Source organism: Aulonocara sp. 'chitande type north' Nkhata Bay, linkage group LG6 (genome assembly GCF_057382095.1).
Source record: "Aulonocara sp. 'chitande type north' Nkhata Bay isolate Kocher_YH1m ecotype deep benthic linkage group LG6, A_spYH_male_GT1.1, whole genome shotgun sequence".
Lineage (NCBI taxonomy): Eukaryota > Metazoa > Chordata > Actinopteri > Cichliformes > Cichlidae > Aulonocara > Aulonocara sp. 'chitande type north' Nkhata Bay.
Window position 1 is genome coordinate 41,854,244 of NC_141349.1, and position 16,686 is coordinate 41,870,929.

Sequence of the window (16,686 nt, forward strand, 5' to 3'; positions counted from 1 at the left end):
AACAAATTAACCGGCACTGCTTGTTTCAAAAATAGAGGCATTTATTGTGTGCGGTTTACAGAGATGAGGTCAGTTCTGCTGATGCATCACATTCAAGAGGAATGAAACAAATAAAACTGCATGGATATGTAAACAGTGAGTGTGACTGGGTGACCAGGACATCGTGCCAAATGTTGAGAAAATGCTCCACATTAATAGGCATCCAAAACCTCTGTTTTTGAACAGCTGTGAAAAAAGGCAGTGAAAGCTGTCCCATGGCTCTCCTGCAGGTAAACATATTACACCCAAGGTGGAAAATTAAAAGTGACCAGCTACAGTTTGGGCAGAATATGATAGAAACTCTCATAAATAACTAACTGATTAAAGCGATGGAAGATGATTCTCAGAGTGTTTTGTGACAACTTTTAATGTCACCCGAGTGTTTTATTATCACTCTGTTTAGCTTTAATTTAAGCCATTTCTCTCATTTTACCACATTTTGTAATGTGTCAGTGTTTATAACTTATGTGAAGTACCTTGTAACGCTGTTTGCACCAGCTGACAGAACGAACAGTTCAACAATTTCAATGCTACAGTGAAAAAAACGAGAATGTAGTAAATTATGAACAATATCGTATATAAAAATGTTAGCTTGTTTTTACACTTATTGTTTTTACTTGGCTACAAATGTCACATTCACGTGAAATAACTTTGTCCTTCACATACCACATGCCTCTCGGCATTAGCAGCGTTTCATTTGTTGGAATATGGCCACCGTAACCAAGACGTGGGGCAATTCTTCTATGGCCCAGAAATAAAGTACTTGGTTAAAAAAACATTATATACAAAGAGGTAATAATGGAAAATTAAACATTTCGAATCTTTTAAAGCACATTTGGTATTTTTACACTATTTCTAAGTCAGAAACTCAAACTGAACAGAATTATGTGGTAGCCATCCAGTTTCTGCGCAAATAAGGAGACAGAGCCATTTGTGTCACTTCTTCTTCAGTCCACTGAGACGCTGGAAGATAAGATAACAAAAAAAGGCACATGAATGCTTGAAATAAAGGGAGTGAAATTTGTTATGAATAGTGAAAAGATAAGGATAGAAATATACTGAAGGACAGTTGTGGGTCTTATTTTCCTATTTTGGGGGTGATGATTAACAGGAAACATTTAGTCATCACAATGTAACCCAAAGTGAGTTAAACTTCAGGGACATCAGTCAGTCCAGCCGGGAAGCAGAAACCGCTGGTGCCCTGTTCTCTTCACAGATTCAGATTCACCCTGAACACCTGACAGATGTGAAAGACTCTGGGATCTGTCGCATGTGCTCAGTGTAATCCACCATATTCAAGAAAATCAGTGTTGAAGCCGTGAATGTGAGTACTACCTAATGTTTACACTGCTTTAATGCAATCATGTGATACCTCAGAGAGAGACTTATAATTGGAGCCCATCAGTGGGGAAAATAACAACAACTTTAATGTGGAGCGTTGCTTTAAGCCATTACACTCCCACTGTTTCAGGGCTGTTGGTTAAATTACAGCATTCTTGCTCAACGTTGAATGAAAACAAACATTTCTGTGTTTTTTTAATAACAGACCCAAAGAGATGGAACAATAGTGCCCAGGTTTTAAAAATCTCACAATTTTTCTTTTGCACAGTACCATCTGAGGTCTCACGTTTTACAACTAAATAGAAGTAGAAACTATCAGTGTTACGATACTTAAATATTATCCGTTTTTCTTGGTTGTGAATGACCATCCAACAAGGCAAAAGCAGAAACCCACCTGCTCTTATCTGAGTATTTTTCACATCTTTGGTACTCACTCTATTGTCCTGAGTGCGTATTTGTGGTTCTTCGTTAGCTCCGCGAGTGCTCTGATTTCAGAGTTCTCGAGCCTGTTGCCCACCAGATGCAGCTCTGTCAGATAGAACGGGTTTAACTTCAGGGCTGAGGTCAGGAACTGAACACTCCTCGAGGTCAGGCCACAGGTCCTCAGTCTGAACAGAAACAGAAATACAGAACAGCTCAGTCTACCCCGACAGTGTGGGTCTGCAAACAAACATGCACATGCATTTACCCGAGCTCGACTCAGGTGCATCATTTGGTTATTAACAAATAACTTGGGCGAGTATTTTGTGTTCAAACATTAACAGGACATGTTTGTTATCACTTCTGTCATTTGAGCAATAACTGCATAAATTCAAGGGCAAATCAAAAAATTTGTTACTCTTTATCTCATGGAGACGGTGACACACAGTCTCTCCAGTGCACGTCTTTTGAATTAAGAGGAGCTGCAAATTCTATTTGACTTATATTTCAACTTGTCAACATGTTTTGTTATAAATACAGATCTGAACATCTGGGTGCATTACTGGGCTCACAGTCGACTGTGCTACAAAAACACTAACTTAGCAGCACATATGTGTGGAAGTATTTAAGGTCTCGCCCATTTGTGGAGAGTGGAGTGGGCTAATATCATCTGAAGGTTAAAGCCACAAAGAGACGGAAAAAAAATCATTTGAGGAAAAAAAGTACAAATTTATAAAAGAACTATGCAAAATTTCAAGAGGGAAACTTTCATTAGTCGAGGAACAAAATTGCTTCACTTTACACCAGGGGTGGGGAACTCCAGGCCTCAAGGGCTGGTGTCCTGCAGGTTTTAGATATCACCTTGGGTCAACACACCTGACTCAAATGATTCCCAGGCCTCCGGAGAACTTCAAGACAGGTTGAGGAGGTAATTTAGCCATTTAAATCAGCTGTGTTGGACACATCTAAAACCTGCAGGACACCGGCCCTCGAGGCCTGGAGTTCCCCACCCCTGCTTTACATGGTTAAATGGGTAAAAGATTCACTTATTGCAGGGGTGGGGGAACTCCAGGCCTTGAGGGCCGGTGCGGATGTGAATTCTTTCCAACTTTATCCTGAAGTGTGACAACGAAAAACTGTTCAACTATTTTTTTCCATCATAAATGTTTGTGTTTTTTTATTTTATTTTTGTAACATATTTGTGAGGATTTTTTAACATATATTTGTAAATTTTAATTTTGTAGACTTTTCACATAAACTGAGAACCTGAATTTTACTTCACTGGTTCTAAGCCAGTCTTTCTCAAACTGTGGGATGCGTACCACTCGTGGTACTTGGGCTCTCTCTGGTGGTATGCGGGAAAACTCCTTTTTTTTTAAAAAGATTAAATAATATACGATTGTGGAGCTATGCAAAGACAACACAAGAGTTCCCGAGGCTCTTCTGGGAGCTGGGGTCAGCCAGAAAACGTCTCCCTGAGCGTGAGTCCTCTATGAAGAGCAGCCTTTCCTTATCGCCAGTGTCACGGCCACTAGAGAGTGCTGGTGGGCTCATTTCCCTGGGCCTTAAAACTGCAAAGGCGGCACTGCGTTGTCACACTGACGGTAAAAAGCACAGCCCTTTTCCGCGGTGCTGCCGTGCCACGATCCCAGCCACCATCGATGTGTCGGAGGCCCCCGGGAGAATCGGTAGAGGCGCTGGAGATGTCGTGGGTGAGTCGGAAACTATCGCCTGGATGCCGAAGCTCCTTGTAGGGTCGTGAAGCCAAAACTCCGGCAGCTTAACCGCCTCAGCAAAAGTTCAAACGTACAGCTCTGTTATCACTTCCAACATAAATGAAGACAGAAAACTAAACAGCAGTGACGTTTGTAGGGTTACTGAAGTCGGGCTAGTCGGGTATATAATGATGTGCTGCGTTGTGGCTAGCTACACAGCTATGGTTAGCACAATATAAACACAGTGAAGCTGGAGGATGAACGCTAACTTTTTTCCACTCGATAAAAGTTAACGTGAGGGTTCCCGATGGTTAGAGACAAATGCAATCACAGGATGCTGTAAACGAACCAAACTTCAGTCAGGAGAACAACTGAGATAATCGTAAGGGTTGTAGTTACATCATAAGGGTTTAAAAACTGAGCTTTAAAATGAAGAGTGGTAATAAAAACTGAGAGAGGCCGACAGTGATCACTGAGTGTTTTTAGGGGCTTGTTGAGATTAAATATAACAAGATACAAAGCATTAAAACATGTTAAATACACAACAGCCTTAATAAATGCAGAGTAGTTTGGACCTGGAAGCAGGATTCATCAGGTCATTATTTAAAGACTGGATATCCCACCTGCTGTGAATGTTTTATTGCAGTACAGTTGTTATTATTATCACTTGTCACATCCTGTTTATGACAGTTAAATAAATAGCATTCATAAGAAATAAAACTGTCTCGTGTAAACTGTATGTGGTGTTAAATAGGCCTATACTACTGTACTTTAATGTCCGTCATAAGGGTGGCACTTCAACAGCCATATATTTTATGAGGTGGTACTCATTGTGAAAAGTTTGAGAAGCACTGATCTAATGTGCCACTGCAGATACAGCCCATGTGTTGACTCGTTTAACTTTATTAGAAAGAGGGTTTTTTTGTTGTTGTTTTTGTAAACATAGTATAAAAGTTTAATAACTTACGACAGTTTCTCAAGTTTGCACTGCGGGCTTTGGAGTCCGATGTAGAGTTTCTTCACTCCCTTATCTTGAAGGTTGTTGTGAGACAGGTCGAGCTCGCTGAGAATGTTCGCCTTTGACATCAGTCCAGAGGCGAGTTCTGCACAGCAGCTGTCAGTCAGACTGCAGTAACTCAGGCTGAAAGGAAGCAAAAAGCTATGTTACAGCAAGCTTTTCTTTCAATCAAACTGAGCCCACGCTGTCATTATGAAGTCTGGTTAAAAAAAAAAAAAAAGATTCACTTCAGAGTTTTCAGGTGGCTCAAAGGATTCATTAGGCCGGGTGAAATTTCTTTCACTCCTTTGTCTCCGATGTGGTTCATGCTGAGGTCCAGGTCTATCAGCTCCACCGCCTGCCACTCGCCAACTCCCATCCAGCCATCGGTGAGCTGCGAGATTGAACAGAGGACCTTTGCCAGGTATCGACAACCTGCACCAGTGATTCCACATCGTGAAACACTGAGGAGAAATACCACAAACATGAATAATGTGTTAGGCCAAATATTCATCGATAATAAATGGATTAAAAATAAATCTTTGCCAGGATTTTTAACGTCTCTTTGTTTCAGTCAGTGTGTAATCAGGTCATGCTTACTTGAGTTTTTGGAGACTACACCACGCATACATGCCTTCGCAGATGATTTTAAACCCAGCATCTTTCAAGCTGTTGTTGCTCAAATTGAGTTCTAACAGAGTGCTCGTTTCACTCTTCAGAGCTTCCCCAATACTTTCACAGCTCAGCACGGTGAGGCCGCAGCAGTACAACCTGCCAAAGACACGAAAGACCATATGAGTGAAATCTATCAATTTATGTTGATAAGCAGCAGTTATCCATACATCTGTGGTGACAGACATCTTTCTTTTTTAAATTGGCTTTCTTGCAAAGTATAATGAAGTTACAGTCATAAATATGGGCTAAACATGCAGAGTTTTTGCTTTAATTATTGGCTGTAAATAAAAGATGGAAGCAGAAATGGCAGCCTCATTAGCTACATTATGGTACCATGATATTTTTGGAAGTGACCATATTTGGAGAGGGTGACATGCTAAGTTAGCGGCTAAAGCTTTGTTAACAAAGTGGAATAATAAACCGTATGAGCACAATATATACACTAGTTCCTGCCATATTATTTGTCAGATAATTGTATTAAAAGCTCATAAAAGGCACCAAAACACTGGAGAAATCCAGTTCAGTGACTGCAGTTAGTAGCTACAGTTACATCTGTCAAAGTAGCCACTAAACCTTAGCGGCATAAATTCCTCCAAACTCCAACTGTCCACAGAAGCCAAAAGATATTTTTGTTAGAAGGTTGTGAACATGGTTGTTTCTGCTTTAAAGCGGTTCTTTTTAACATGGTAGTCTATGGGGGCTGACTAGGCGTAAACGATCCGCTTTGGCGCACAAAAAAAGACACAAAAAAAAGAGGGGACTGTGTATAAAAATGGCTTAAATTTCCCTCGAGTTAATGTGATATTTGTGATCAACTCACTAAATCAAGACTAACCACACTTAAAGCCTACATTTATCCCATAAATCAAACGTGTCTATCTATGAACCCAACTTTTATATGCTTTGGTATGTTACTGGAAAAAGGACTTTCTGTAGATTAAGCCATACTTACTCCAACTTTTTTAGATACGATATGTCAAAATTGTTAAATATCTCATTGGCCCCCTCGTCTCCAATCCAATTGATGCTTAGATCCAACACACTGAGAGGGTTTATCAGCAGAGCTGAGCCCAGATCATAGCAGCCAGCCTCTTTAATGTCACACTGTGACAACCTATGAGTAAGAAATACAGACGATAAATACACAACATAATTTCATCTGTGAGGAATGGTTTTATCAGTGTCATTTTAATATTGTATGTGCACAGCTGTGAGTAAAAGGTGCAGCATTTACACTATCACTCCTTAAAGTATTCGAACTGCTTGATTTCTTTTGGGGGTTTTTTCTCAGTAACATATTATTAATGTTTTAAAAATGTTAATATCAAGATAAACATACAACATAAATACACAGGTATCCAGATCCATACAACCCTTTTAATTTATTTACATTTTTATTTTATTTAAAGATGCCACAAATTTAGCTTTACAATAATACAAATCGGTCTTTTACACCCAATAACTGAAACTAAAAGTAAAAACACTGATTTGGAATTTTTTGCAAAATTTGTTGAAATTTAAAACCTGGCCTGACTGATGTGCAGATGATCTCGGGGACTGACGACGGACGGATCGAAGAGCTCAGCAAACACAGTTTTTACCTCATTTCCTCATTAATTCATGATTCAACAGTCTGATGATGAGATTGTTTCTGTCTGTTGGTGTGATTTGAATTAGAGCGTATTGTGATGCTCATTTATGTCGTCAATTTTTTGTCTCACTGGGCGTGTTTGTCAGCGAGACCTATGACCTGCACTATGAAGCAAATTCAACGTATCCTGGATAGCTTCCATTATTTGGCTTCACTTATCCTAACATCATAAATCAGGCTAAGCAAATACATGAATGTGGTTATCAGCTCACTTAGGCAACTCAGGGTTATCAGTGTAGGTAAGGTCATGTTCACATGAAAGAGCCAAAGATCTGGTAGCATCAATGGTGTTAATGGACAGGTAAATCAGCTGCCAGGCAGAAACAGTAAGACAGGTAGTGTCGTTCTTTCAGCTGCAGTCCTGGTGGCATTTAACAGCCTGAGACGTGGTAAAGAATAAATAGAAAAAACCCAGAAATAAAACGGTAAGTCTTCTTCGCCTCCATGTAAACTGTACCAATGCTCATCAGGGAGAGACAAACACTTTAGATCCTATTAATCTTTGAGTTGATTGCTCACTAGGTGGTGATCTCTTATGTGGAACATAACCCATTATACCATAGCTTCTCCCCCCCAATTCCTTTTTCACTGTGGAGTATTTGTGATTTTTCCTGACTTATAAGTGGTCTGTGGGGACAGAGTAACTATCGGCTTTATGAATGATGAAGTATTTGAGGGTTTACTTTATGCAAAAGAAAAAAAACAACTTTTTTTGAGAATGTCATTGGGGTTTAAAATTAATCAACAAAATTAAGTCAGAAAAGCGTTAGGGGGTCTTGATAGAGAAACAACACTTTACCATCTGAACACTTACTTTAATGTCTGCAGCCGGCAACTAGAACTTCCCAAACCATGCGACAGCAGCTTCAGCCCCCGATCTCCTATTCCATTGCTGCTAAGATCCAGCTCTTGCAGTATTTGGTGTTGCATCAGGCATTGGCTCAAATACTGACAGGTCTCTGCGGTCAGTCCACAGCCTTGCAGCCGAAGTATTTTCAGCCTGCAAGTCATACTGTTCAGGCCCTCTGCAAGTTCCTGGACTCCACTGGTGCTGAAGCTGTTGTACCCCAGATCCAGCTCCCTCAGGAATGACTCCTTTGAGCTTAAGACTGCTGCCAACGCTGGGCAGCTCTTGTCAGTCAGGTTGGAGAATTTCAGCCTGCAAAGAGGTAGAAGTTAATGACATCTGGCAAAGAGGGAAATATTGTATGTCCAGGCAAATGTTTAAGTATGTAGACAATGAAATAATTTTGCAGTTACAGCTCTGTGCACAATCACAGTGGGTTTTAAATCGAACCCCTGACACACTGACTTACAGCTTTAATTCAAGGGGTTTAACAAAAGTCCTGCATTACCTGAAGGAACACAGTTTTGTCATATGATGTGAGATAAAACATTTCAGTTCATTTAAATGTACGAATATGTGTGTAGCATCTGTACATACTGCCCTGTGATTGTGAACACTGCCTCTCGCCCTATAACAGCTTGGATCCAGCCTGGATAAGTGGTTAAGAAAATAGGCGTATGGATAAAATTCAGTGAATGCAGTAAGTACAAACTTACATGGCTTTCCTGGATTTGAAAATAGCTGGAATATTCTTGATGAGTTTGTCATCACATCTCACTGACACCTCCATCTCAAAAGTCTCTCGAATCCCTTCAAAAGCTCTGATCCTCTGCATCAAGTCTCTCCAGTGCATCAGTGAGAACCCTGGGATCTGAGAAACGCCATACCTCTGAAAGAACCTAACCTCCTCCTGCAACGCCTGACTGTCGTACTCCCGCAGGCAGTGAAACAGGATGACGGTGCTGTAGGACGATATCTTGCTCAGGATCTTCTTCTTGACATAGCCAAAGAGCAAATCTTTGGGTGGCAACAGCATGCGCTCCTTAATGAGGCCAAACATGAAACGAAGTAGGAGATCAGAGACTCCCTCATTATTCTCCAGCACTTCATCCACTTGATGCTGAATACAGGAGCTTAAATTCATTTTTTGAGCTTTGATGTCCTCCAGTTTGTAAGACGCAGCCAGGAACTCTTGAACACTCAAGTGGCCAAAGCGAAACACAGTGGTACCGTTCAGTCCCGTCTCCGTTCTCAAAACAAGCGGGAATGTTTCTGCGAAAGATAAAGCTTCCTCGACACTTATCCCATTTCCTGAAAGGTCATCCTCATACATGACGTTCTGCACTCCCATCCGAAGCAGCGCCACCTTCTTCAGCTTGGTAAAGATAGGCAAGTGTTTAGCTTCCAGCGCACCGAAACCCAGATTGTAAATCTCAGTTAGACTCAAGGGATGCAATTTAAAACCCTTTTGCCCTTTTACGTGATGCTTTAAAGCACTTGCCATAATGGTGCAGATTGGAGGTATCTGACACAGGGAGTCCAGGCTCCTCAATATTCTCACGTGATTGATGGCTTTGTTGACAAGATCATCATCACCGATGACCATTCGGAAGTGCTGCTCCTTCTCTTCATCGCTGAATCCCCGCAGCTCCGTTTTTTTCAGCAAATAAAAGGGAGGTATTTGATACTCGTCTGAAATTCGAGACGTTACCCATATATGAGCTCTTGGGAGTAAATTTCCCCTGATTAGGTTAGTGACAAGACTGTCTACAGTTGATGCTTCAGAAACATCACTCACAGCTGGACAGTCAAAGTTGAGCTGGATTTGAAACTCGTCTAGTCCATCGAGAATGAACCACACCCCGTCTTCATTTAGGACAGATGCATCAAGCTCCTTCAGTTCAGGGTAAAATGTCTGGAGAAGCTCAATCAGGCTCAGTCTATCTTTCAGCAGATTCAATTCCCAGAAGGTGAGAGGAAACAGGAAGCTGATGCTGTGGTACCCCTTGTCCTTGGCCCAATCAAGAGCACAGCTCTGCACCATTGTGGTTTTTCCGACTCCGCTCACTCCTATAGTGATGAATGTTCTATTTCTGTTATGTTGACATTTGCACGATAAAATGTCTGCAAGTGGAGCGTCTGGAAAAAAGAAGCTCCTATCCAGGCGTCTGTACTCATGCTGGAAGAATTCAGGCTCTGTGTAGTTGTACCTGATGTCCTGATAGCAGAGCCTCGAAGGAAGTATTGAGCTTTTGGAAAAGGCTTCATCCAGGCTCTCATATTTGCTCCTCAGCGCAGCTTTGAGACAGGTTTGGAGAGCCATAACAATGGCAGATGCTCCTGAAAAGATGAAAAGTCAGTGAGAAACATTTTACTGCAAAGTCAGTCCACAAAAACTCAGTCAGTGTCTCCCACCTGAAGGTTAAAAACACAGAAGGTTAAAAACACATTTAGGCCATAAAAACCCAACCAAATCAATTTTACACTCAATGCCAGTGCCACAATCACATTTTTGATCAGAATGCTTTTTTTAGCCTGAGCATCAATAAGTGGGATACGTCATGCTTTCAATAACAAAACAGGCCCAGTTTAATGTTTGTAACAAAGACTAACCAAGAGGAACAATCATTGTGACCCTGGTCTTTAGAAATTGAATGATCCAATGTTGAGGACACAGACAGCTGGAGACATGGCGCAGAGCAGTCATTCCTGTTTCACTCTGAAGTCGCTGCACAGGTGCTCTGTTGTAATCTACAGCTTCTACACACAAGGCTGCACAGTCACACAACATTTGCAGGCATGTGGATGTCTGTGAAGAACCTTGTGCACGCTGTCAAATGATAAAGTTTACTTCATTTGGACAGTCAGATTCATCTCTCCAGGTTGAGATGAAGGAAGCTAAACTTTATTTTTTAATTTAACACCACATGAGACTAAAACTCTTGGACTGCCATTCAGCTTTTAGTATTGAGGAATCTCTTTGGATGGCAATCAGCTGATTGAAATTCACCTCAAGTACTAAAGACAGTTCACGTAGTCAAAACCTTTGGTACCCTGAATGTTTGATGTGTGCTCTGATAATTCACCTGATACATTTTTAAACAGAACATTTTGGGTAAACTTTCAGGAGTCATATCACCATGTGGGACAGGTGGCTCCAAACAAGGTAGATCATACTAAACGTCTCCCCTCTACCTGGATTTTCATACCAGACTTATCTTCTAGCCTCTAGCCTTCTTCAGTGCCAATGAAAATTTTCTGCTATGACTATATTTTTACATTATGTAGCTTTAAAATCGAGAACCAATTAGGTGTTCAGATGTTCTCTACAACAGTTTAATATATCCCCTTAGACTTAGTGTTGGTTTTATAAATAATTGTAGAGAGCAAAAACTGTTACATTTAGAGTTTTTGTTGTTGACAAAGATTAAATGTATTTTTCAGGCCTTGATATGTGCATTTCCCTGTACTTATGAAGTCACGGGGACTGAAAAAGGCAGGTAGGTGACCAGTTTCAACTTCTATCAACTTTAGAGCTTGTAAGATATTGATAGGTAGAATGCAAAATGTTCACCTAAAACATTTGTCCCCTTTATGTGGAAACAAATGGTTTAATAAGATGCTAAGATTTACACTTAATACACCAGAGGGACAGCTCAGAGAGGATTCTTGTGAGGAAGGACATACAGGAGGTTGGTGAGACAAAGAAAGAAGCTAGGCATGAGGTGATGGGGGCAGATAACCCCCTGTGGCGACCTCTAAAGGGAGCAGTAAAAGAAGAAGAAAGAAAAATATCATAATTTAAGCATCGGAGATGCTGTTTCACAGAGCACTATTTGGAGTTTAGTGTGATAACTGCAGGCTTAACTGCATATCAACACTCATGTGAAAAACACGGAAAAACAAGCTGAAGTGAAATCATATAAACATTTCAAAGTAAAAACAGTAACGGGGCCAATACATCGTTGGAATCGGTGTTTCAGATGAAGATATGTTGTATGGCTCGCACTTTCTCGTGTTTTTTTGTTGCATTTTGTTCTGCTTGCTAAAAATAAATTCATTTTTTAGAAGTTACTCTCACTCAGCAGCAAATCAAACGCTTATTTTACCTGTTGCCTGATAATTATTTACTGTATTATTGATCTGCATATCAACAGTCACTGTAAATACCCGTGTAGCATTGCGCATGCTCAGTGATATAAGTTCTTGTTTCGGAAGTGCCCTCAATGTAGCGCGAATAGCTGAAAAGTTAAAAAAACAAAACAAAACAAAAAAACAATAAGGAAACCTAACCATCGTTTGAACACATAGAAATGAACTTTAACTAAAATCGACCCCCTAGGGGAAAAAAAAACACCATCAGCTGCTTTAACCCAGAATGAGAAATCGAAAGTAAAAACACCGGTGTTTGGCAAAAACCTCATCCAGCTGAACTGCAAGACGGGACTGTTGACTCAGCTTCATCTTGCATTATACTGACTCGTTCGTTTACGTATTAATTTACGTATTAACAAGCGAGCCAAACTCACCGAAGAAGCTACAGCACCTTTCTTTTCCACGAAGAGGAGATTGCGGCGTTCACGGCAGCATTGTGCGCAGAAGAAAACGACAAGAAAAAAAATACTTTCACTTTCTTAGGACCCGCCACAGCTGAGGAGCACGAATGGGCGTGAACCACAAAGCTGATATAATCTGGGAACGACCGCTCTCGGGACTCCTGGGTTTTTAGGGGGCGCTAGCTAGCTACTCCAACGCTTTTGCTCAAAACAACATACATCTCCCGAGTTCAGTTCAGTTCAGTTCAGTTCAGTTCAGTTCAGTTCATTTTTATTTCAAACATTTCAAACATGTGCCTTCACAATCATTACAAAATATCATTCCATTATTTGTTTGAAAAGGAGTAGGCTGAAGTATTTACTTATTTGTCCCTACCCCCTCAAGTTTTACCTCTCATTCATTTAATTTTTTTTTGTCTTAAATTAAACAAACAACATATGAAACATATGAAGTAAAACAAAACATAACATACATAAATCAAAAACAAGAAATTAGCAAGCCCCACCACAGTATAGTTTCTTTCATATGAAAAATACAGAATGTGTATATTTGCAGATACACAAGTTATGGAAAAACAACAAACCAAAACAAAACAAAAAAACAAAAAAACAACCAAAAAAGAACCGCAACACCATTACCAGCAACATTACTGTCCTGGGTTAACCCCGTTTTCTTCATTCTTATACTTATTTAAAATTAGGTTTTTATATTTTACTTTAAACTGTTTTATGTTTTGACTGTCTTTTATTTCTTCTGTTAGACTGTTCCATAATTTAACTCCTGCAATTGAGATAGACATAGTTCTTAAAGTTGTTCTAGCACTTTGTATTTTTAAATTCCATTTCCCTCTTAAGTTATACCCACCTTCTCTTTCTATGAACAATTTACAGATTTCTTTGGGAAGCAATTTATTTCTGACTTTATACATTATTTGTGCTGTTTTAAGCTTCACCAAGTCTTGGAATTTAATAGCTTGCATTTTGACAAAGAGTGCATTTGTATGGTCCCTGTACCCTACATTATTTATTAATCTAATGGCCCTTTTCTGTATTATAGTTATTGTTTGTGTGTTACTTTTGTATGTGTTTCCCCAGACCTCTACACAGTAGCTCATATATGGCAGTAGTAAAGCACAGTATAAAATGTGCAGTGCTTTCTGATCCAACATATGCTTTGCTTTTCCCAGGACGGCAATGCCCCGTGCCAATTTCCCCCGAACATAAGTAATGTGTGGCTTCCAACAGAGCTTGTGGTCAATGATCACCCCAAGAAATTTTATTTCATTTACTCTTTCTAAATATACATTGTCAACACATATTTCTACTTCGATGTTTTTCTTTTGGTTTCCAAACAACATAAATTTGGTTTTATCTAGATTCAATGATAATTTATTTATATCAAACCACTTCTTTAATATCGTTAATTCCTGTGTGATCATTTCCAAAACCTGTGGCAATTCCCCACCTGCACACAGTATATTTGTGTCATCTGTAAATATTACAAACTTTAAAATCTCCGATACTCTGCAGATATCATTTAAGTACATAATAAACATTTTTGGACCCAGTACTGAACCTTGAGGTACTCCACAAGCTATATCCATCAAATTAGATTTATATTCATTTATTTGTACATATTGTTGCCTATTCCCTACATAGCTTTTTAACCATTCCAAAACCACTCCCCTAAACCCGTACTTTTCCAGTTTTTTTAATAGAATTTCATGATTAACAGTATCAAACGCCTTCTTTAGATCTAAGAAAACTCCGAGCGCATACCTCTTATTATCCATACATTCCGTTATCTTTTCCATTAGATCTATCAGTGCCAAAGCTGTTGATCTGTTGTTTCTGAACCCATACTGACTATCTGTCATTAATTCATATTTTTCCACAAAACTGTCAAATCTTTTTATGAAGAGTTTTTCCAGTATCTTAGAGAACTGGGAGAGTTAAAGATCTTTATTCTGGTTTTCACTTCATTTCACACAGAAGTGGCCATAACATTATACATAACTCCACTTTTACATCTTTATCGATTTTAACTACCTCAAAATACCCTTCTGTGAGTGTTCTGTGCAAGCTGAGCAACTTTCCCAGCATCCGCCATTTTGACTCCTGGCATGAAGCCAGCAGCAACGGGGACTTTAAATCAAGCGGTCTCCTGATGGACTCGCCTTCAACCACCACAACCAGCTCTTCTACAAACTTGCACCCTTCTGTTGTTGTTTAATAACCAATTCTAACAGCTGCCTGGCGTTTGTAAACGTATGCCCCGACGTAAAGCCTTAACAGCCAGGGTTAGGGTTAACCCTAACAACCCTAACCCGGAATACTAGTGTTTTATGGGGAAAAACAAGAAGGGAAATAAATAAGGAAATAAATGCATTTTTTAAATTCGTTAAAATGATCGCTGCTGTATTCCCGAAACCACTTCCGCCTTTTTTATTTCAATGTTTATTTATTTTTATTCTTTGTACAATCACATCCACATGCTCTCCCACACTGGCTCTGACATCTACCAACCCTCAGAGATACAGGGCCTCTCTTACATTTCGTCGTGGATTCCAGACACCTGTGCTCCATCACCATAGCTGGACTGGCCATCGGGCATACCGGGCATTTGCCCGGTGGGCCGCTGGCGATTTTTTGTTTTTATGGGCCGATCGATTATTTTTTGGAAGGGTATAAATAATGAAAGGTGTTGGATTGGCCAATTAGTCATGATCGACTCTGGGCTGGACCAATTACAGCCGAGGAGGTCGGATGCACCCTCGCCCTTGTTTAGCAATCTTATAGACGAACTAAAGAAAATGGAGAACAAAAAAAGGAAAGGAGGTGCAGAAAAAATTAGGGCCAAAAAGAAACAAGCCCTTCAGGCAGACGCTGCCAAATGTGTAAAAATAACTGAATTGTTTGGCGGTAGCTATGGCATAGCTTCCACAGATTTAGCAACATCACCAAGAGGCCAGCAGGTGGATAAGGGAAAGGGGAGGCAAGAGGAGGAGAGACCCGAGGCGTCCACCGGTCATAGTGGCAGAGGAACTGAACTTCAGGTAAGAAGTTATGACCAGGGCCCTATTTCAGGAAGCCGGTTTAGAAAACTCAGAGTGAAAAACGATACTCAGGGTTGAGTAACCCCGAACTGTCCAACTCGGAATATTCGGTTTCAGAAAGGCTGATAACAATTAGTTCAATCAACGCGGAGTTGCTTTAACCCCAAGTTAAGCGCGCGCACGAGGATACATAAAGCCCTGATTAGTGGAGCACAGATTAAGCGAGTCACCATGGAGACGGAGGGAAAGAAGGCGCGGTCAATTTTACAGCGCTTGAGGCCGAAATTCTGATGGCAGTATAGGGCTTTGGAGCGTGATGTCACGGGGGTGGGCTATAACATGCAAATTTTGCGGAAAAAAAGTAACACAGCCTCAGCTGCAAAAGAAAGGGAGCATGCATGGCAAAACATGGCCGACAGAGTCAATGCATGAGTGTTAATTTAAACATTGATCTAGGGATTTCCACCCATGTAACACGTTATTTTATTATATTTTATTTTATTTTTTATTTCATACATTTTATTTTGTCATGTGATGTGAGCGCAGGTGCAACCCAACAGGCCCCAAACGTTCCTGGCAGCAAGTAAAAATGAAATATAAAAATATAGTCCAAACAGGTAAGGTGTAATTGTATTATGAGCCATAGTGCTTGGTCTGTTTGTCCTATATAAATCAATTGCAGTTAGAGGCTACATTAATTTCCCCTCTGTAAGCACTTATTGAAATTATCTGAGCACATTACAAGTACATATTTGCTTACTCTGTATGCTCAAATGTGACCCGTTATAGCCAACAGAAAAAAAGCGGAGGCCTGAAAAACAGGTGGGGGTCCTCCACCACCACCACTCACAGAGGCTGAGCAGTTGGCTTCCACATTTGTGATAATGTTGGCAGCATCACATATGATCTTCACAGTGCAGAGAACACAAATTAGCATCCATTACTATAATGAAATAATCTGTTAGTTTGAAATGCTACAGGGAACTATGTACCTGCACATTAATGCTGTGGAAAGACTTCCTGTTCACATAGTCTCCTTCATTTACTGAAGGAGCAATGATTGGAATGTGAGTGCCATCTATACAGCCAATCACGCCTGGGAACCGTGAGAATAAATGTAAAATTTAAGTAGTAGTTCAAGTATCACCACATCATGAATTAAGTTTCGTTCATCCTGATACCTGCAATTTTGTGGCATCCCTCTTTGATGAATCTTGTGGGTCTATGACCGGGGAACACCACAGACGAGTACAGGAGACGTTTCAGTGCAACTGTAACATTCCTGACTGCCCGACAGACTTGGAAACGTGCTCAGCGTCACCAATATTATACAGAAAGCTCCCGTTTGCAAAAAACCGAAGTGCAATACAAATAATATGTACAGAACTG

At 40.3% G+C, this 16,686-nt stretch overlaps 1 protein-coding gene across 6 annotated transcripts; it reads right to left on the reverse strand.

The window, feature by feature from the left end:
• Nucleotides 1–39: 39 nt before the first annotated feature.
• Nucleotides 40–14,836, reverse strand: LOC147328574 (NACHT, LRR and PYD domains-containing protein 3-like). Of its 6 annotated transcripts, none has more exons than XM_086297062.1 (9): nt 14,794–14,836; nt 8,402–10,025; nt 7,653–7,997; nt 6,140–6,301; nt 5,113–5,283; nt 4,761–4,976; nt 4,483–4,656; nt 1,815–1,988; nt 40–1,002 (listed from the first exon to the last, which is right to left on the reverse strand). In XM_086297062.1, exons 2-9 carry the CDS (start codon nt 10,006–10,008, stop codon nt 987–989), a joined length of 2,865 nt encoding a protein of 954 aa, XP_086153188.1. In that variant the 5' UTR covers nt 10,009–10,025; nt 14,794–14,836; the 3' UTR covers nt 40–986. The 6 variants fall into 6 exon arrangements, with proteins under 6 accessions (XP_086153188.1, XP_086153189.1, XP_086153187.1 ...); XM_086297063.1 differs by lacking the exon at nt 14,794–14,836 and adding an exon at nt 14,291–14,730; XM_086297061.1 differs by lacking the exon at nt 14,794–14,836 and adding an exon at nt 12,232–12,454.
• Nucleotides 14,837–16,686: the final 1,850 nt, after the last annotated feature.

Coding starts and splice junctions, on each gene's coding strand:
- LOC147328574 (XM_086297062.1), bottom strand. CDS start 10,008: ATGGCTCTCCAAACCTGTCTCAAAGCTGCGCTGAGGAGCAAATATGAG. Junction 5,284..6,139: donor TCGTATCTAAAAAAGTTGGA/GTAAGTATGGCT, acceptor TGTCTTTGGCAG/GTTGTACTGCTGCGGCCTCA. Junction 4,977..5,112: donor TGTAGTCTCCAAAAACTCAA/GTAAGCATGACC, acceptor ATTTCTCCTCAG/TGTTTCACGATGTGGAATCA.